Here is a 22,191-nt window from a genome sequence, read left to right as displayed (position 1 = left end):
CCGATGCCACAGGGTCCGCCACCACAACCACGATCAGCCCACACAACACAGAATCCGCCACACTGGGTCCACCACCACGACCCCCGGTGCGCGATTAACGAACCGCAATCCATGGTGCGGCCACAGAGGCCCTGGATCTGCGGGTGATAAAGCAAAGGGATTCCGGGGAAGGGGGATAGGGATGGAGAAGAGGAAGGAGAAGCTGGAAAAAGAAGCTCCGTGTGTCATAAAATAGAACAAGTTACGTTCTGCCGCACTAATTAGCTCTAACTATAAGCTTTATCAAAAAGGAAGGTTTTGAGCCTACTCTTAAACCAGGGGTGTCCAAACTACGGCCCGCGGGCCATCTGTGGCCCGCCATCCATTTTAAATTGGCCCGCCTCCAAAAAATTAAAAACATTTAAATTGTTTAAAAAAAAAAAGATTATAATTTTTTTTTTTTTTTTAAACTAACAATTTAGTAGCACTTGAATGGCACTTAATTATAGTACTTTATAGTTTTGCTCCATTTTGAAGAAATTGTACTTTCTTGATTCTCATTGTTCTGGGTTTGCACCCTTGAATGCACTTATTGTAAGTCGCTTTGGATAAAAGCGTCAGCTAAATGAAATGTAATGTGATGGACTATGGCCCACTGTACTGCAGCTGTCCCTCAGAACGCCGCCACGTCCGATTTTTGAGATATTACGCAAGTGGAAAAAGGCGGTTCTAGAAATTTGTTTTAAGTGACTATTAAAGGATAAATCAGGATCGAAGATCACTCCCAAGTTCCTGACTGTTTTGTTGGAAGCAAGGGCAATGTCGTCTAGTGCAGCTATATCATTAGATAATGTATCTCTAAGGTGTTTGGGGCCAAGTATTATAACCTCTGTTTTGTCTGAGTTTAATAAGAGAAAATTGCGGGTCATCCAGGTTTTTATGTCCTTGAGACATGCTCGAAGTTTAGTTAATTGATTACTTTGTTCAGGTTTTATTGATAAGTATAACTGGGTGTCATCCGCATAGCAGTGGAAATTTGCCGAGTGTGTCCTGATAATGTTTCCTAGTGAAAGCATATATAATGAGAATAAAATTGGGCCGAGCACAGAGCCCTGGGGAACACCATGGTTTACTTTGGTTTGCACAGATGACTCATCATTAATTTGCACGAATTGGGAGCGATCAGAAAAGTACGATTTAAATCAGTTAAGGGCGGTTCCATTAATGTTAATAAACTGTTTGAGTCTTTGTAATAGAATTTGATGGTCAATTGTGTCGAATGCTGCACTGAGATCTAACAGAACGAGGACAGACACAAGTCCCTGATCTGAGGCTATTAAAAGGTCATTAGTGACTTTTGCCAAGGCTGTCTCTGTGCTGTGATTGGCTCTAAACCCCGACTGAAAGTCTTCATATATATTATTTTCCTGGAGAAACTCACACAGCTGATTGGCTACCAATTTTTCTAAGATTTTAGACATGAAGGGGAGATTAGATATTGGTCTGTAATTGGCTAAAACCTCTGGGTCTAGGGTGGGTTTTTTGAGAAGGGGTTTGATTACTGCTACTTTAAAAGACTGTGGTACATAACCTGATGATAATGACAGATTGATTGTATTAAGTAACGAACTATCAATTAGGGGCAGAATTTCTTTAAATAATTTTGTAGGAATGGGATCTAAGATACAAATTTATGTGATAAGACATCAAAGCTAGCAAAAATACTGTTAACATACATATCTTTAAATTTGTAAATGCCTTGTCTTTGCCATAGAGTAAATTCGGAGTCTAATCTAGCTGGAAGGAAAGATGATTATTGTGTATGGGACTTATATGGAGAAGATTATTAAACCCGAAGCAATGTCTAAGTTGAAACCATATTTTGAGGGTATTTATGACTACTGGATTGTTAGTGTATTGAGAAGTAGAGATGGGAAGGCTGGAGGTGACCAGGGCTCTGAGAGAGGTTGAAGTGCAAGATGCAGCTTCAAAATGGCACCAGTCCGTATCAGGAGTGTGGAGCCAGTGCATGATTTTTTTAACATTTGAGGCCCAATAATAATGACAAAGATTTGGGAGAGCCAGGCCACCCTGCATTTTAGGCCTCTGTAACAGTTCCAGCCGTATTCTAGGTTTCTTCCCCTCCCATATAAATGAAGTGAAGACCTTATCAATAGATTTGAAGAAAGATTTAGGGAGATAAAGTGGAATACACTGAAACAGATAAACAAATTTGGGGAGTACATTCATTTTTATACAGTTCAATTTTCCTGCTAAAGATAGGTGAAGTGTTTTCCATTTCTTCAAGTCTGATTTGACTTTCACAAATAGCAGACAGAAGTTTTCCTGGTAAAGCTTCTGCATGTCCCTTGTAATGTTAATGCCCAGATATCTAAAGCGATTTCTAGACATCCGGAACGGCAGAGCATTGTCCTGTATTTGAAGAGCCAAGTCATTAACAGGATAACATTCACTTTTGCTAAAGTTCAATTTGTACCCAGACAAAGCACCAAATCTCCTCAAAGCATGGATCACATGGGGGGCGCTTGAAACAGGGGCCGATACATACATTAATAAATCATCTGCGTACAGAGATACTCTATGCTCTTCCCCTCCCCTATGGATTCCATTTAACGAGGGTAGTGATTTGAGTGCAATGGACAAGGGCTCTATGGCCAGGGCAAATAGCAGTGGGCTGATAGGGCAGCCCTGACGGGTGCCTCTTGACAGCTGAAAATACTGAGAGCGCTTACCATTTGTAATTACTGAGGCTTTGGGTGAGGTATATAAGAGTTTAATCCATGAAATGAAATTAGGACCATACCCAAATTTATTTAAGCATGTAAATAAATATCCCCATTCTACCCTATCACAGGCTTTCTCTGCGTCGAGCGTGATAACCACCTCGGGGACTGCACTGGACGCAGGAGAGTGAATAATATTTAATATCCGGTGGATATTTGTAAATGAATGACGCCCCAAAATAAAAACAGTCTGGTCAGCAGAAGTCACGTCATGCATTGTGGCTTCTAAACGTAAGGCAAGGGCCTTGGCCAAGATCTTCACGTCAAAGTTTAAAAGGGAGATGGGTCGATACGAGCCACATTCCGTGTTATCTTTACCTGGCTTAAGCAAGAGGGTAATTGATGCTTTAGTCAGTGTCTGCGGCAGGGATCCATGAGACAAAGAGTCATTAAACATATCAAGTAAGATTGTAGACAGTTTACTAGAGAACTTTTTATAGAACTCTGCAGGGTACCCATCAGGGCCAGGCGTCTTGCCATTCTGCATTGCCTTAATCGCGTTAATGATTTCCATAGATTTTAGTGGGAGCTCAGTCTCAGTCCTGTGTTTTTACAGAAGGAGCTTGGAGATCATTGAAAAAATGTTCCATGTCAAAGCTATCATTTGTTATCTCTGACATATACAGATTTGAGTAAAAAGAGGTGAATGTTTCGTTAATTTCTTCTGGGTCAAAAGTTAGTTCACCATCATCTTTCCGTATTTGTGGAATCTGTTGGGACACGGAGCAGCACTTAAGTTTGTGCGCTAATTGCCGTCCAGCTTTGTCGCCATGCTCATAGACATACCCCCGTGATTTTAATAGGAGACGTTCTGTCTTTTCAGTTGATGACAAATTATATTGTGTTTGGAGGTCCAGCTTCTTTTTTTATAATTTAGGGGAGGGGGAGGTGGAGTACAGAGAATCCACCATAGCTATTGCTTTAATGAGCTCCTCTTGTTTTGTTCTTTTCATTTTATTTGCTTTAGCAGAATATGATATAATCTCACCCCTGATTACAGCTTTTAATGTTTCCCATAAAAGAGAAGGGGAGGTGTCATCTTTTTTGTTGGAATCTATAAAGTCATCAATTTTTTGGGAGATCATTTCACAAAAAGTCTCATCAGCCAGAAGATTTCTATCTAATTTCCAAGAGGGGCGTTCTAATTTGTAAGAAGGAAATGCAAGGTCTAATATTACAGGGGCATGATCTGACTCAGCTATAGTTGAGTATTCAGCGTTTGTGACATAGGGGAGAAGAGACTGGTCAATAAAAAAATAATCTATTCTACTATACAAATGGTGTACAGAGGAAAAAAAAGAAAAGGACTTGCTTTGTGGAAACAAAGAAGCCCAGGGGTCAACACCTCCTATCTGGTTCATCCATAAATTTATCATCATCCCAATTTGGGGCATAGATGTTAATCAAAACCACAGGCTTATGGTAGAGAAGCCCAGAAACCATTACAAATCAACCTTGTGGGTCTGAGGTGACAGTGGTCGCACTAAAGTGGATTCTTTTATGAATCAATATGGCCGTTCCACAAGTTTTAGAGTTAAGGTTTGAATGGAACACATTCCCCACCCATCCTTTCTTTGGTCTGACTTGATCTTTAACCAGTAGATGGGTTTCCTGTAGAAATACAACATCACATTTGAAGTGTTTTAGATAATTGAATATTCTGGCTCTTTTAACAGGCCCATTTAAACCTTTTACATTCCAGCTTATGAATCGTATAGCAGCCCTTTTTGCATCGATACCATCTCTCATGTTCAACTATTAAAAAGAAAAAAGAAAAGAGTAGTAAGTAAAGATAAGTTAGAGCAGCGGTTGTGATAAAGTACACAGTTATGTTCGTTTCTTAAGTGAACTAAGGTGAACATTTGTTGCAAAAATGTGGTTGTGTCCTTTCCCCTAACCCTATCCCATGTCCAAAACAAAAATAGAACTACAACTAGGCCTATACTTGTCCTTCTCCCTGAGGCAAGCTGCAGGCTAAACACTATTTCCAAAAACTTCTGGCAATACATTCTCTTGACACTTATGCCCAGGAAGGCTCCCAGTGGTCATATGTTAAAATGAAAATGGTTGAGCAATACAATAACTGTAAAGCAAACAAGCATATATGAGAACGTGTATAACATAAATATTGAAAGGCAACACAAGTGGTCTGTACAGTTTAAGAGTTCAAGTTGTGTACTTGTTCTCTGTTTGGCGAACTCTGCAGACAGCTGGTCCATGCCGACCACCGCGGGAGCTGCAGGAGTTTTTGACGATGTCGGAGAGTTGTTAGCTGCAAAAGATTCTAGCTTGCCCGCAGCACGTGTAGCCGGAGTTTCCAGGTTGTTGGCTTGCTTAGTGTTTTTAGGTTTGCTCATCTTATGCAGAGTTGACTAAACTAGGTCAAGCAACGTTGGTTATATCGAAATGCTCACAAAAAGATTGTTAAAAAATGAAAGTAACAAAAAGCAATCTGGGAGCCGTCGCGTGTGCGTCCTCTCTCTACATGTCGCAACCGGAAGTCCCAGACTCAATAGTTTTTAATGCTATCTTCTTACCATGCGTATATCCTCAAATTGTGAACGTGACTGTGCATCAGTCACAAAGAGCGCACTGGAGATCACCTACAAAACTAATCACTGTCTAAATAATATCCAAGAATGGGGGTGAGGATCCACTGATGTGAGGTTATCGTTCTGATTGCTCTAAATATATAAATACTGCCATGACACTCATGCTTGATGCTGCTTGATGCTGCTTGATGGATGCAACCGAATGGAAGGATGAGGAGGAAACAAGGGTTCACAAGTGACTGATCTGCTGATATTCTTTAGATCTGTGATCTTTGTGCTGAACTGAGTCCACTATTGGATCGACAGACGGAACCGAACCATCCCAGGACAAACACAAGCATATAATAATAATTCTGCTAAATTCTATAGATTGGGGACATCACAGTTGTCTCTGAATTGAATAATCCTGCAGTTTTGGATGATTAAAACACGAACATGAGGTACAACCAGTTCCCTCACATTCTGACACTGTGTTTTTTTTCCACCTTTGAATTGGATCTTTTTCTGTGTACATACTCCTTTCTCCATCTTCTTCACTCTCACTCACTGTACGAACAGCAGCAGCAGTGTGTCTGTGTATTTTTCTTATTAAAATCTCTCTTCACCTCCACCCCACTAGCAAACACCTCATGTCAGTGTCAGAAAGTTTAGCTTCCCCTTCTCATCGCCAGATGCCGTGACTCTTTCATGACTCAGAGTGGAAACCCATTGGTCAGCAGGATAATTTAATATTCATTAGGTGCTTTGCATTGACCAATTATGGTTGAAAGGGGGCATGTAGAGGGCGGAGTATAAAGCAGATCCAAGTATGAACGTTTCCAAGTGGACTGTGATTTATAAAGTGAAAATTGCCTTCAGGTGTGCATGCACAACGTGTTATTATTCTGAATTTTCTTTTTCTTACGCCATTTCCGGCTTTTGTGTGCACAAACACTTTAGTATGAATCTCACGCACTGTTTTATCAATCAGACTATCAATACATTTTATTTGTATAGCCTATATTCACAAATCAATTTGTCTCATAGGGCTTTAACAAGGTGTGACATCCTCTGCCCTTAACCCTCAACAAGAGTATGGAAAATCTATAAAAAAAAAATTGTATCAGGGTGAAAGGAACATAGAAACCTCAGAGAGTGCCCCATGTGAGGGATCCCTCTCCCGGGCCGGACAGAAGTGCAATAAATATCAAGTGTAGAGGAAAACATCATCAAGATTTAAAGTCTTAAAGATTAAAGATTAAAGTCTCTAGCAGCATTTGATGAGGGTAAGCATCCCGAAGGACAACCCCAACATGACATGCCAAGCAGTCCCGCTGCAATCACAGTCCATGGTCAGCAACCAGCAGGACCACGATCCACCATCCAGACCAGAACGCCACTCCAGTCCTCAGTCACCGTCCACCGCCACCCACCACGAGCCGCCGCCGCGGTCCTGGTCCACCGCCCGTACCCGATGCCAATGCGACACAGGGTCCGCCACCACCACCGCGATCAGCCCACACGACACAGAATCCGCCACACTGGATCCACCACCGCGACCCCCGGTGCGCGATCCACAAACCGCAATCCATGGTGCGGCCACAGAGGCCCTGGATCTGCAGGTGATAAAGCAAAGGGATTCCGGGGAAGGGGGATAAGGGATGGAGAAGAGGAGGGAGAAGCTGGAAAAAGAAGCTCCATGTGTCATGTGTCATAAAATAGAACAAGTTACGTTCTGCCGCACTAATTAGCTCTAACTATAAGCTTTATCAAAAAGGAAGGTTTTGAGCCTACTCTTAAACGAACAGATGGTGTCTGCCTCCCGAACTGAAAGTGGTAGTTTATTCTACAGCAGAGGAGCTTGTTGGCTAAAAGCTCTGGCTCCTACTCTACTTTTAGAGACTTGAGGGACGACAAGTAGGCCTAAATTCTGGGAGCGGAGTGCTCTAGTGGGTTTATAAGGTACTAACAGCTCTTTAAGGTAAAAAGGCGCTATATTATAAAGGGCCTTGAAGGTGAGGAGGAGAATTTTAAATTCTATTCTAGATTTAACTGGAAGCCATTGTAGCGATGCTAATACTGGAGAAATGTGCTCTCTTCTCTTTGTTCTCGTCAGGACACGTGCTGCGGCATTTTGGACAAGCTGTAGAGTCTTTAACGACTTACTGCTGGAGTCTGATAATAATGAATTACAATAGTCCAGTCTCGATGTAACAAAGGCGTGGACTAGTTTTTCCTTTCACTCTTGCTGAGGTTTAAGGACAGAGGATATCACACCATGTTAAAGCCCTGTGAGCCGAATTGTGATTTGGGAATATGGGCAATACAAATACAATTTGATTGATTGATTGATTGATTGATTATAAGACCTTACCAGGAAGCCTGAAGGAGGCTGGATATTCAAAACAAAAGTCCTGGATGGTAATAAGACTCTACCAAGAAGCATGAAAGATGCTGTGCTTTATACTTAAAAGCACCCATGTGGTAAAAATACCTTACTAGAAAGCCGAAAGGAGGCTGGATTTTAAAAACAAAATCCCTCGGATGGTGTTAAAACCTTACCAGGAAGCCTGAAGGAGGCAGGATTTTCAAAATAAAGGCCCCCAGACACTTAGAGGATGTTACCAGGAAGCCCAAAAGGAGGCTGCCACAGTCTCTCTCTCTCTCTCTCTCAAATTGGCACAGTCTTTTTCTCTCTCTCACCAACCTGTTATTCATCATAAACAATCAGGAGCACCCTCTCCACCACCTAGTCGACAGACAGCAGATCACTCTTTCCAACAGACTGGTTTACTGCAAGGACAGATACAGGAAGTCTTTCCTGCCCACAGCAATAAGACTGTACAATTCTCATCTCTTGTAGTTTCTATCCACAATTTTTCCACAGCACTAATCAGAAATCAGGAAACCTGATTGTGGCGAATAAAATAAATGTGATTGGCAGATTCAAATATCATAGAATAGAGTTGACCAATTGGGTGGGCAGAGCAGAGAGGTTGCTTGTGAATGGCCATGATGAATAACAGATTGTTCAATGCCCTGCTCTCCTCCACCACCTGAAAAGATCCTGGTTTGCAGCCAATGACAGAGCCAGCCATCTAAATCAGCTTGTTAAGTGTGTTGGTGTCACCGGCTCTGATGCTGCTCCCCCAGCATACCGCAGCAAAGTACAGTGCATTGGCTAAAACAGACTGACGATTCAGGTCGGGTGGAAGGACCCCAGAGCAGAGGCAAAACAGTTCAAGGATGTTTATTTAACATGGGACAAGGCGGAATGACGGGGTGCTGATAGCTCCGGGAGATCGTCAGCAGGGAGGATAGCAGACGGGCAGGATGACGGGGTTTCCGATAGCTCCGGGAGATGGTCAGCAGGGAAGCAGGTAGGAATGGCAGAAGGGCAGGATGATGGGGTTGCTGATAGCTCCGGGAGATCGTCAGCTGGGAGGATAGCAGGAGGGTTCACGGGAAGAGTCCTGGAGAACAGAGGGAAAGACACGGGGGTTATGAGACCAATGGTATCAGGCTGAAAACAGACAGAGGGGCCGAGAACGAGTATCTACCACGGTAGTGACAAGGACGAACTGGCGATGACTCGGCGCACAGCCAGGGTAGATAAAGCCAGTGGGGGATGAGTGCAGGTGCGCTCCCTCGTGGGCCTCCGCCGAGTCATCTAATGGAATGGGCTTCACCTATGTGGGAAAAGGAGAGAGGAGAGGGGGAGGGGCACTGGAGGCACGGAGGAACTGTGACAGTACCCCCCCCCCCCCCCAGTGGCGGAGCCAGGAAATTTCCATTGGGGTGGCCAGGATGGGGCCAGTGATAATTTTTGGGTGGCAAGCATGTGTCTCACCAGGCGATGCAGAGCTATTTAAGACACATATAGGAAACATCTCAACATTATTCGGAATTCAGGTGAAAAAAAAGAATACACTTATTCTGTATTCATACTTGGTTTTAAACTGTGTTGATTTACCGATTGCTATTTGTGTTTTTATTTGTATTGCACGACTGAGTCGAACAATGGTTGTAGAGATATGCAATGACAGTAAGGTACTCTATTTTATAGTAGAGATGTCCTCAGTTTATGGCGACAAGCCAAGTCAATTCTCTCAGTGTATCATCAGGAATACAAAACAAGGATGCAAAATTAGAAGTGCAATGTTTTTTTAATCAAGTCTGATCACAATATGGATTTATCTTTAAATAACAAAAAGTATAAAATACTGAGCTAATGTATAGAAATATGAAAATAAATAAAATAACATCCTGAATACAATTTGCTGAATTACAACAAATGTAAATATGACAAGCATTAACAGCCTGTTTAAATAAGCAGTGTAAATTTTTCTTCAATTCGATCCATAAACATCTATCAAACACATAATAACAAACATCATATTCACAATGGGTATTAGGCGGAGTCTGCAAGAATGATTCAAGTTTGAGCCACATTTACACATATCAGACAGAGAATCCAAACAGTGACATCTCATGAAAACTGAACACTTCAATGACTGTCCTTAAAGATCTAAAGATTAGCCTCCTGTATATAACAGAGGCATTGAACACTTTGATACTTTCCTTTGTGTTATAAAAAATAGTGCCTCTTAAAAAAACAATTGCCTCGAAGCCCTTGGGGATTATTTACATGGAATCTTCCAATGCAGAACTTCTAACTGCATTATTGAAACTATTTACATCATCACTTCATCATATCATTGTTTACACACTCATTTCAGACGTATTCTGCGGTTATTGTGATTAGCAGCAAATCGATTAACAAATTCATCCAAGTCCAGGGACTTTGCTCGTCTGGACTCCACACTTAAAATACCCAGACTGCTCAGTCGATCATCATCCATAGTGGATCTCAAGTGTGTCTTTATTAACTTGAGTGTGGAAAAGCTGCGTTCACAGGAGGCAGTACTGACTGGTATGGCAATAGCAATTTTGCATAACCTGAAGAGCTCATGGAATACCTCTTTAAAGGGTTCAACGAATTTAGTGAGTTCTACTAGGCTAGAGGGCTTCTGTATGCCAGATTTGACTTTTCTCTCTAGGATTCTTTTCATTTGGTGTAACTCGTGTTTGAGGTCATCTGTGTTACATTCATAAATAGAAGCAAATGCAAATAGAGCTTGCTCTTGGCAAAATGTATTACTTGACGGATTTAAGGCTTGGATTCCCAACATTATTTCACAATTTGGTTTAGCAAATCGTCTGTTTAGCTCACTGAGCATGTTATCCAGCACAGGGTAAAATATGCTGGTACGGAAAGTGTCCATACTCTGCTCTGAACGCTCACCTGTTGAGGACATGACAGCATGTCCATCTAGCCACCGGCTCTGTTTTGTCTTTCTTTTTGAAGTAGGTTCCACCTCTACATCACATTTTTCAGCAGTATTTAAGATTTCTCTCCAGAGTCCTTCAAAGTAGGATTCATCCCTGTAAGCTTGAACATTTTGCACAAGGGCTTGAACTAGATCCACAGCTGAACACAAATCAAGAGAGGGAGACTGTAGCATGTCAGAGAGACACCTTGCATCACCAAAAACCTTATTGCATATCACCAAAAGTCCAATGAACTGCAGGTCAAATTGAGCGAGCAGGCCTCGTGCATCAATGCTTCTATCGCCACTGTTTTCTGAAACCACTTCTACAAGGAGACGCATGATGGCAGGTAGTCTATCAAGAACAGTGTGGCAAGCTATATGCCGGCAAGCCCACCTTGTTTCACTCAATCGCTGAAGCTCTCTGGGTGCTCCAGGATACATTTCTTTCTGTATGTTCAGCCACTTGTTGTGAATGTACGAGCCAGACACAAATACATAGAGTCTCTGCAACAATGCGAAAAAACATTCAGCTTGTGGTACTGCCTTAACTGTGTCCACAAGAACAAGATTAAGACAATGGGCATTACAATGTACATAAAAGGCCTGTTTTGCCACCTCTTTAATACGAGCCTGAACGCCTGAGTGCTTGCCACTCATGACAGAAGCCCCATCATATGATTGCCCGATCAGGTTACTTTTGTATTCCAAGCCACATCTCTCAAGTACCTGTATTATTTTATGCGTCAGGCCTGCAGCATCTAGGCGGTCTGCAGATTCAAAGTGCAAAAAGCTCTCTTTTACGGCTCCTGCATAATAATATCTTAACACTAAAGAGATCTGCTCCTTTTTTTTAAGGTCTTTAGTTTCATCTGCCATAAGGGAAAAGACTTCACTCTCCTTGACTTTGTTTATGATGGAAGCGCGTACCATTTCAGCTAATGTATCCAAAATTTCATTTTGAATTTGGTGGCTCGTGTAATTTGCATTGCGAGGCCCTGTCATTTTCTTTTTAACAACTGGGTCATGTTTAGCAATCATGTCCAATATAGCCAAGAAGTTTCCCCTGTTGTCTGCATCTACTGTCTCCTTGTGTCCCCTCTGTGAAATATTCTGGGTTGCAGTTAACAGTAGGACTTCTGCTAAACTTTTTATGTAGGCACGATTTTCCTCTATCTGCTTATGATGTTCTTTACTTAAAGTACTCATTAACAAGGCATCAGCTTTATCTGCTCTCTCATATTCTTTCCAAGCAATCATTGCATTTGTGTGACCCTCTCCCTTTGCATGTCCACAAAACCCTCCATCTCTGAATGTTGCCTTTTTCCAGTTTTTAAAACCCAAGGCTGACGTAAACACTGACTCTGTGTGTGGGAGGCCAAAATGCCTGCATGCATAACAGTATGCTGAGTCTTGTGACAGTGAATATTCAAGCCATGTGTGGATAGAGTACCACGATGCCTGAAAGTTTCTGCGCCTGTCGCCCTGGAGTGTCCTCGGATAGAGTTTCAGACGTGGCTGGACTGGACTATCAGTTCTTGATTTGGAAATGTCTGTTTAAAAATGGAAAAAAAGGCATATTCAATTATTAAATTACAGCAGAGATTAATAATCAAGATAAACTCATACATTGGAGTGTACTATCCCATGTTACATCTAATGGATTATCTGAACACTATAATCTGCTTAAAAACGTTATAGATTTGAGGCCATTCATCCAACTCTACTCCAGTTGAGGTGAGTGGTATGACTCATACCTGTTTATGAATTATCAGGCCACTGTATCAGATTGGGCAAAACTGAAGTGGAATTAAAGTGTCCAGTATGTGTGAAAGAGTGAGTATACCTGGAGGTCCACTTGGGCCGCCACTCGTTGTTGGAGGCTCCTCTTTCTCGCTGTCTGAATCTTCTCTGTGGGAATCTAAATATATATATTAAAAACATTAATAGGTGTTTAAAGTATTTTCCACAAGGTGTAATGATCCACTATCCAATTTCACAGATACAAAAGATTAAAATTCATTTTCTACAGCATTAAACATATACAATATAAACTTGTGGACAATATCGATGGAAAAGTTAGCAGAAGAGTACAACATACAATGTAAGATTGACAATTTACCTGGGGATCCACTGGGGCCACTCCTCAGGGAGGACTCTTCTGTCCTGCTCTCAATCAATCTTTCAGAAACATCTAAAATAATTACAATAAGGTGTACAGGTAATTTTCCTAAAGGTTTTATAATGCATGCTATATAGTGTTTAACAAACACACTATAAGCTAAAGTATAATATTAGTGAAAGTGTCTCTGGGTAGCAAATACAAATATGCCATACTTTAATGTAATGAAAAAACTAACTGATATGTTTTACAATGCACTTTCAACCTGACCTGTATATGAATAGACACACTTTAAGCCAATTGTAAATAAGATAATCTCATACCAAGCTGTACTATATGTGAGTCTCTATACTGTATACCTGGAGGTCCATTTAAGTTGCTGCTCTCTGGGGGCTCCTCATCCTCGCTCTCTGCCTGTTTTTTCTCCATCTCATCCTCATTCTTTGCCTTAGCTGACTTCTTTCCACTTGCCCTGAAGAAGGACGCTATGTCTGCCTTCTTCCTCTTCATTATTTTTCCCTCTTTAATGACACCTATCCAAAATGCATACTGTATATACCTGACACAATCATAACACGTTCTGGCAACAATAGCAGTTAACAGCAAATAACTAGATCGAAAGTCGATCCGAAGTTGCAAAAACAAATGTGTGTAGAGACAAGAGAGAGATTATATTAAAACACTGTACACAATCTCGCAACGTAGTTATCAAATACAGCATAGCATATAGCAATTTTAACAGTTTACTATGTTCTCCTCCGATCTAGCTTGCTTCTAAACTTCGCAAAATAGATAGTCATGGGTGGGATAGTCACAGTTATTAGAAGACAAAAACAACATCCATTATGATATCATACCTTTCTGTTTTGGGTTTCTTCACTTAGCCGCAGGTGCCGGTCGAAGCGTCAGGTGGTAACAGGCATTCTCAGGCCATGCTTGAGCCGTTTAATTCAAATACAGGATGTGTGCGCGCTGCGCGTGGCTAAAGGGTCCGACAGTGTACTAGCGGTGCGAGAAAGGTTCCGCATTTTTCCACAGCCGTCAAAACTTTTGACCGCTTTGATGTGGTGCTTGGGGTGGCCAATGGGGTGGCCGAGATTCTACGGGGGGTGGCCGTGGCCACCCCCGGCCACCCCCTGGCTCCGCCATTGCCCCCCCCCCCCCCCCTCAATGGGCGCCACCGGGCGTCCTACCGGGATGGTCAGGATGTCCGAGCCATGCCTGTCTACCAAAAGCCTTGACCCGGGACTCCACCTCCCAAAAAGCCGCTGCCACAATACACGATGGAAGAAGGAAGTGTTGGGCCAGAGCCCAGCGGGGTGCCACCAGACACTGGAGCCGAGAGGAACAAAGGGTTGTTAAACTTTGGGCGGGAAAACATCCTCCTGCAGGCTCAAGAATCTCCCCCTGGTGGTGGAAAAATGTCCTGGGGTTTTCCCAGAAACCCCAGCTCAGTTCCAAGCCCCGCCCACTCAGATCCATCTCTGACACTCAATTGGCTTAAAGCCAGCATCATCCTATGACCAACTCCTCAAGGAGGAGGACCTCTCAGGTAATTTAAAAGCCCATGCAACCCAAACATCGCAGCCATTTTACCCTGCTCTGAAGACAACACCGGGCCCCCTTCGGGGACTCCCAGCTGATTTAGTGGCTAAAGGGGGCAACCAGAGTTATTTTATTTCATTTCTTTTATTTCTTTATCTCAGTCGACGTTTTTATTTTCAAAAGGACTTTTGTTATTTTAACTTGAAGAGGCCGCGCACAGGAACTCGCTCGCCGGTCGAGCATCACAGACTTTCTTTCCAAATCCACAGCGGCGTTACCGCTGTTCATCCCTGCAGAAGAGACGAAGCTGAATTCCATTCCAAGAGCAAGAGAAGTTCGCTCGATTCGGCCCAGCGCTGATCTCCGTTGCAACCACGAGACCCACCGGAGCACCGCTTAAGAGGCCAGGACACTGATTTTGTTTTCCAGGAACCCGCCCGTTCGCACGCATCCTGGGGTTTAACGAGACATTCACTGGACTCCCGGAAATCCGCGCCCCACGCGCAAGCAACACCGCGGAGGTCACAGTAAGAGGCTTTATTGTCTGGGCAGATGTTAATCTAATACGTAGCGTATTGTTTTAATACTTGAACGTATTTGTTTTGTATGAGACCGCCGAGTCTCTAATGTTTAGCGGCGATTCGCCACTTCCGGTTTCCGGTTACGGCCTTGTGCCACAGTTTTTAAGCGCCGTGAGCAGCGTCTCCAGCTCATTGTGACCGTTTGAACAACTTTAAAGAGACTTTACCGGTCAAACCTCAGCACACAACGCCACTTGGGTGCTGAGTGGTAAAGTAAATGTAACTTGTCTCTGACGGTGCTTTTAAGAGCTTTGCTCTCTCCTTGTATGCTCTCTCTCTCTCTCTCCTTCTAAACCGACCTATACACACATCCGATCTGTATTTAGAATACAGTTCATGTAACATAGTTAAATCTATATTCAGAGAGGCTGGACACATCTGGAAGCCATGCGGCCGAACGCCAAAGCAGAGACAAAGAATTCTCTTTGTCTGAAAATCCCTTGGTGTAATTCATGTGACGACCACCAGTGTGAGCTCCGGCCACATGGTGTCATTAACATAGACTCCATTTTGAATAACGCAAGTTAAACCACCATTTTGAATCTATTATTGCCACGCCTCCTCTCTCCCTCTCCTCCCATTCTGGCTCTAATTTCATAATGGCTCCGCCATCTTGTTTTGTAGTCAATCCGCCATTTTGAGAGTTTTTAGGCCTTGATTCCACGAATCATGATCGGCCGCCATCTTAGATGTGACGTCACCAAGTGACTGCGTCATCGCCACGCCCCCTTTCTTTTTCTCTCTCTCTCTCGCTCTCTCACACACCCACACACACACACACGGACACACCCACACAGACACAGAGACACATTGATAGACACAGACAGATACACACACAGATACACATAGATGAATACATGTGTTTTTCTAAATTGTGATAAGCGGCTGCTGTTGTTATCTTTGAAATATGGGAGTTTGTTAAAATGATGAATCATTAAATAACACTAACTTTATTTCACATGCATACACATAGACACACACACACAGAGAGACACTTTGACATAGACACACACACACACACCGAGACAGACATACATAGGTAGACCGCCGGTTTTACATGTATTTTCTGAATTGTGATAAGTGCTGCTGCTGTGTTTATCTTTGAAATATCGGAGCTTGTTAAAATGATGAATCATTGAATAACATTAACTTTTTCCCCTTTTTAATAAATGCTTTTGTAATTAAAGTATCTGTAGTCTGTGATTATTTGTGCATATGTATGTGATTGCAGCTGGATTATGATTGCCTGTGCTCGAACTTAGTAGCCTTCACTGTTAATTAAATAATTATTAATATTAAATATTGAGATTATTGATTTGACATTTATCATTATGAGACTGATATTTATAGATTGTATCGTTGGTCCCTGTAACCAGGGTGGTGCCCCGCGACAATAAGCAATGATTACAGATTTGTATTATTCTTAATTGATAATTTTATTGTTTTCATTAATTATTTTAACTATTAATAATGGATAACCGTATCATTTCGAATTAAATGTGTTACATTTCTTAATTAATAGCTTTATCATTTTTGATTATTTTTAAGAAATAATTGTTATTTTAATAATCATATTTCATGATTATTAATAATTAGCCAACGTCAATTCTACTCCTACTATTGCACAACAGAAGAATGGTCTCCGGAGACTGGTAGGGGGTCAAGGGGGCCATCTGCCGGGAGAGATTGCTGGGTTGGTGTTGCGGGAACCAGGTCTGAATGTTATGGAAAAGTTAAACCGTCCCAGGAACAGAGCCCACCTAGGCTGTCGTGGGTTAAATCTCTTAGCTGACTGGAGGTAAGACAGGTTCTTGTGATCCGTCAACACGATGAACGGGTGCTCAGATCCCTCCAGTCAGTGGCGCCACTCTCCCAGCGCCAGTATCACGGTCAGCAACTCCCGGTTACCGACATCGTCGTTCTGCTCGCCAGGAGAGAAACGGTGAGAGAAAAAGGCACAAGGTTGCAACTTACCGTCCCCTGGGGAACGTTGGGAGAGGACTGCCCTCGTATCTGAGGCATACACCTCGACCACGAACTGCATGGATAGATCAGGGTAAACCAGTACCGGAGCGGTGGAAAACAGCGTCTTGAGCCCTACAAACACTCTCTCCGCACTAGGGGACCAGGTGTAAGGGATCTTAGGTGAGGTTTTCTGGTGAGTGGTGTAGCTACCTTACTGTAATCTCGTATGAACCGGCGGTAGAAATTTGCGAAGCCAAGAAAACGCTGCAGCTGTTTTCTGATCCCGTGGGTTGGCCACTCGCTCATTAACCGAACTTTCGCTGGGTCCGTCCGAAGCTGACCTCTCTCCACGATATATCCCAGGAAAGGGACTGATTGGGAATGGAACACAAATTTTTCAGCCTTGTGAGGGGTTACGATAAGGGCCTTGTCCTTACTGAACACCTCCTGGAGCTCGTGGTACTCCGGGGGGACCTGAGATAGGTCTGGGGGGTGAGGAGGAGGTGATGGAGGGAGAGAAGATGACCGGCTGGCAGAACGGAGGCAGTTGACATGGAATGACGGGGTGCTGATAGCTCCGGGAGATCGTCAACAGGGAGGATAGCAGGAGGGCAGGATGACGGGGTTACCGATAGCTCCTGGAGATCGTCAGCAGGGAAGCAGGGAGGAATGGTAGAAGGGAAGGATGACGGGGTTGCTGATAGCTCCGGGAGATCGTCACCCCGACCTCCGCCTCTCACCCTGCCCCCCGGCTGGTTAGCATCCCCCTCGGCTAGCTTCCCAGCTAACACCTGCCGCCCTGAGCTGAGGAGAGGGCTGTGGCTCGTAACTTACCCCGGTCTCCTCCTCCGCCAGATCTCCGCCTCCGGGGACTGTGACGTCAATTCTAGTCGTAATCCCATTCGACGCACTCTAGCGTATACTTTGACATAGAGGAACCACAACAAATCACGGGAGTTGTTTTTTTCCAGAGTTTTTGGGACGGTAGACATGCCAGATACCCAAATTAACGTGTAGAAGCACTACAAAAGTGGAATTTTCATAATATGTCCCCTTTAAATTATCTAGCTTAATATCCATAGTCCTGTGAATTTGAAAATTTGTTTAATAAAATATACAATGAAAACCAATGTGTTGTTGTGGAGAAAGATCTGCAGATTCTTATACTAATACTGACATTTAGGTCACTTTGCAAGATCAGTGCTAAGAATCTAAGAATGACATGTCTCCCTTCTTGGTAAATACGAATATAAATTCTTCATAGAGCCATATGATTATTTGTTGCTCTGCTGCATAAAAACACACCACACAGGTTATTGAGTCTTCTCTAAATTAAATTATTCTGGGCTGCATGCAAATGCCCAATACAAGGCTTATTAGAACCTGAATAGAATTAGCCTTGATTACACACGGCTGAATTGTGTTAGATGCCAAATTTTCCAATCGTTTGTTTAAATGTAATTATCATGTCATCGCATATATGTCTGGATTGGTCAAATTGGGGGTAAAAATAGATGTCAGGTTTGACCTTACCTCAAGAAGCCGCCCTCAAGATGCCGCACCGTTTGTATTGTGAGTGTAAGCCCTATTAGACAAATTGTGATTTGTGAATATGGGCTATACAAATCAAATTTGATTGATTGATTGACTGATTGTATTTAGAAATACAGGGTAAACACAATTCACATTTATTGTTTTAAATTCTTTAAAAAATAGCAAGTCCCTGTATATACAAAACACTAGTTTTTATAACATATAATATATATACAGAATTAAATGAGAAAATGCTTATAATTATTATTTTATAATTGCCTATTTGTTTTAGGGTTATCAAACATTTACTTATTCTCTTTATATATCTTTATATTTCCAACCATTATCTTTACTTGTTTATTCTTTTATTATTCCAATTGTACTCCCACATAGCATGATGAAAAGCTTCAAAGGTTTTGGCCACAAATATCAAAATTCTCATCCAGACACACTTATTATACTTGAAGAAGCATTGTTACATCAGGTTGTACATAGAGTTCTGAAAAATAGGAAGTCAAATGAACATGGAATACCTGATATTAACATCTGTCGTGAGAGATACAGTCGAAAGTGGCCATCATCTTAGTATATATCAGTTACAGCTTGACATTAGAAGATATTCTGAATGTGTTCACGGCCACATTGCTTCAATGTGGCCGGGGATATATTTGCAAAACCACTGCTAAAAGAATGGGGCCACATGCTTCCTAGACCACCTCAAAATCCAGCCTGAATGGATCTAAAATGAGTCCCCAATGCAACTTCGGTGAACTCACACCAATGCTTAGAGCTGTCAGCTGGTGATTAAACCTGTGTCTGACCTGACCCGAAACCAAAGCAGTTAAAGTAAGCTCCACTGAATTTGTGTTACTCTGTCTCTGACACAAATGGTAATTTCTGTGAACAGATAACAGAAACGAGCAGAGTAAAACATCAGACCAACCAACGTGACAGACCTTACCCAAATCAAATTTAAAACACATAGTATTGCGTGGTCAATGATGCGCTGGTTCAACTCAGGTAATACATAACTTTGTGTTTTTTTTAAATAATTTTCTATCCACTGCTGACACTACAAAATATAACAGCTTTTCCTTTGTGCCATCATCCATTTCGTTTAGACATTCTTGACCTCTTAGAAATCCTTTTCTGTTTCTGTGTGTACATGCCACTGCAGTTTCATGCCCTTTTATGGGCTTTGGCAGGGTTTAGCTATGCTAATTAGGAACTTACATGACATGTCATTCGTCAATATAAGAATTCAGGTGCAAAAAATTCTGCAGTTTAAGATTACATCATAATTCAAGTTTTCTACAGAATATTCTTAAGAACAAATTTAAGAAAATTCTAAAGAAGTTATGGAGCATGTGGCCCAAGGTCACTACCAGGTCTGCAAGATCAAACAGACATTATTAATCTTGTGTCAATCCATTCCAAAACCATTGCAAAACAATGATCCAAACTTTATGGTCCATTTACTTGGCTTTCAACAGTTAGTTACAGTTCCTGCCTCAGCCACCTGAGAGGAAGGTGCCTGAGGCAAGTGAATAATGAAGACAGGTGAGGAATGAATTTCATTCCCTTGGTGAAACACATGAAGCAAAAGGTTTCTGGACTATGACATGACCCATCTCCTTACTCCAACACACCAAACACCCTACAGTCTAAACAAGTCCATCCAATCCTAGTCTATTTTGTCAAGACTGGCTCCAGAAGTGTGGGCAGTGTCTTCCTCCCTTGATCTATACCCATGATGATGCAGAATCTTTCAGACTTTGGTGGTCTATGCCTCGACTGTCAGTTTCCTTTCTAGCCGGTCCAGCTTGGCCAAGTTTTCCTTAAGAAGTTTGGAACCAGGGTTCAAAAGCAGGGCTTGCTGGTAGTAGATCCTGGCTGCTGCATAATCTCCCTGCATGTGCAGACACACAGAGAAAAAAGCCACACAAAAAAAAGCACAATTACATTCATTCTACAAAAAACTACTTTTGTTTGCATAAATAGTATTTTCTTAGTGGGTAGCTAAGCACTACCTTAATGTGTTGAATCCCTCCCATATTCATCCAGGCCTGGGACCGGTCAGGTTTGAGTTCCACCGCTAGTTTGTAGCTCTAATGGGAGAAAAAAACAAAAGAAGTTGTCACCAAAATTAAATCTAAAGACTTACTGATGACAGTGATACCATTTTGTTACAGCAACTCCATATATAATGGATCAGTATTGAGTTACAGCTAAAGAGAGGTTCTCAACAAAGTCATATTAAATCTTTGCATTAGGGACCAATTGCTGTGTTGATTAAGTGACCATAGGAAGATAGGAGGAGCTGGAGATTGAACCAGTTACTTTAAAGTTAGACCACCAGCTGGACATTCTGAGCCACAGCAGCCCAAATAAATATGTAATACTTACTATTTTTAATTTAGATTTAAGCTTTTAATATACACCATTATCTCTCCAGTTTATGGATTTAAATATCCATAACTTGTGGATCCTTTACTTTCTATGAATCAAGTCAATAGTGACACATTCTACCAAATTAACACCCATCACTTTCAGAGTTTGTGATGCAAACAGACTTTCAGTAAATAAGCCTTAGACAATGCTCGATCAAATTTAGCTCGTAACATTGTGTTGTTGATAGTGTTGACACTTCCAAACTGTCCGATTCCAAGGCAGAGTAAAAAGACGGTTGTCAGAGAGCATGCAGAGAAGTGAAATTATTATTACATGGAAATCATTTGTCAGATTGTCAGGGCGAAAACATTGCAGAAATAAATTGAAGATTGGGTGACATTACCTTGGCCTCCAGTTGTACTGTAAGGCATGTTACTTCGATTTTTGACCAGTGTTGAGGAAACTTTGACCATCCTTGCACATTACATCAGTTGACCATTAGGAGAATAGAATAGAATTTGGTTCATTCCACATATCCTCCCTTCTCTTCAAGCAGTACCCATGGTCAGGTTATAGATAGCAGTACATTGTAGTGTACTCTGGGAAATCCAATTCAGCCCCAGACAAAGAGGTACCAAACTCCAACTCTTTTGCGTATTATACCAGTGGCAAGCTGGCAGGCTGTGGCTGATGTGGTAGAGCAGTTGTCCTCAAACCAGAAGTTCTGTGGCTCAAATCCCAGCCCATGGCCCAACATTTTTCTGGGCCATGGACACAACATGATTAGGAATGCATACTCTAGGCTTAACTATCCAATAGGAGGCCAACACCTACGTGTAACATGAGGATGCTGTATGAAACATATTCAGACATTGCTTATGCTCTGTAAGGGTTATTATATTCTTCCATCTTCTGGTCTCTTTGATGCATCAAGTAAACATTAAACTCTTCTGCAAAAGACGTCATTTTCACACTTTCATCTATTTCCTTGTGAGTGATGCATTGATCTTACTGAATAAAATCATGCTTATTTATTAATGGACTCAATTTATGAGTGTGTGTAATTAGTGCGGATCCAAATACAAATCTGGATTCTAGTAGACTTAAATGGGGACCTTGACAGAGGTATGTATTCTAGAGGTTCTGAAGAACACATTTTAGGGGACCGGGTCACTAGGGGCGCTGCTATAAAAATAGCTGAGTGAAGTTACACATTCCTGAAAGCAGCAGTGTCAGTGTTTTACATTGTTTCAGTTCAATGATAGTTTGAGGTGATACTCTGCTGTAGCCTGCTTATTAGCCTGTTTATTTGTTAGCTACATTGTCAGATTAGAATTGGGATGTCCAACTTGATGTTCTTTTTGATGGTGTAAAAAGCTCTTCTTGCCTTGTCTCTCAGGTCATTCACAG

The 22,191-nt window shown here is 42.0% G+C and overlaps 2 protein-coding genes across 8 annotated transcripts in view; both read right to left on the bottom strand.

Annotated features, from left to right (window-relative positions):
* Window positions 1-8,748: 8,748 nt before the first annotated feature.
* Window positions 8,749-12,524, bottom strand: LOC128429148 (zinc finger MYM-type protein 1). The gene is made up of 5 exons (XM_053415433.1): window positions 12,491-12,524; window positions 10,620-12,197; window positions 9,165-9,178; window positions 8,875-9,003; window positions 8,749-8,787 (listed from the first exon to the last, which is right to left on the bottom strand). The coding sequence occupies exons 2-5, from the start codon at window positions 11,902-11,904 to the stop codon at window positions 8,749-8,751; spliced, it is 1,467 nt and encodes a 488-aa protein (XP_053271408.1). The 5' UTR covers window positions 11,905-12,197; window positions 12,491-12,524.
* Window positions 12,525-18,581: 6,057 nt separating this feature from the next.
* The window catches only part of tmtc1 (transmembrane O-mannosyltransferase targeting cadherins 1), a 99,179-nt gene continuing 95,569 nt past the window's right edge, over window positions 18,582-22,191 (bottom strand). For all 7 annotated transcript variants that reach the window (XM_053415271.1, XM_053415270.1, XM_053415274.1 and 4 more), the window contains 2 exons: window positions 20,421-20,498; window positions 18,582-20,299 (listed from right to left, as the gene is read on the bottom strand). In XM_053415271.1, coding sequence (XP_053271246.1) covers window positions 20,467-20,498 — 32 coding nt within the window. In that variant the 3' untranslated portion in view covers window positions 18,582-20,299; window positions 20,421-20,466. The remainder of the gene's footprint in view (window positions 20,300-20,420; window positions 20,499-22,191) is intronic.

Source organism: Pleuronectes platessa, chromosome 22 (genome assembly GCF_947347685.1).
Source record: "Pleuronectes platessa chromosome 22, fPlePla1.1, whole genome shotgun sequence".
NCBI lineage: Eukaryota > Metazoa > Chordata > Actinopteri > Pleuronectiformes > Pleuronectidae > Pleuronectes > Pleuronectes platessa.
This window is presented reverse-complemented; position numbering and strand designations above follow the sequence as displayed.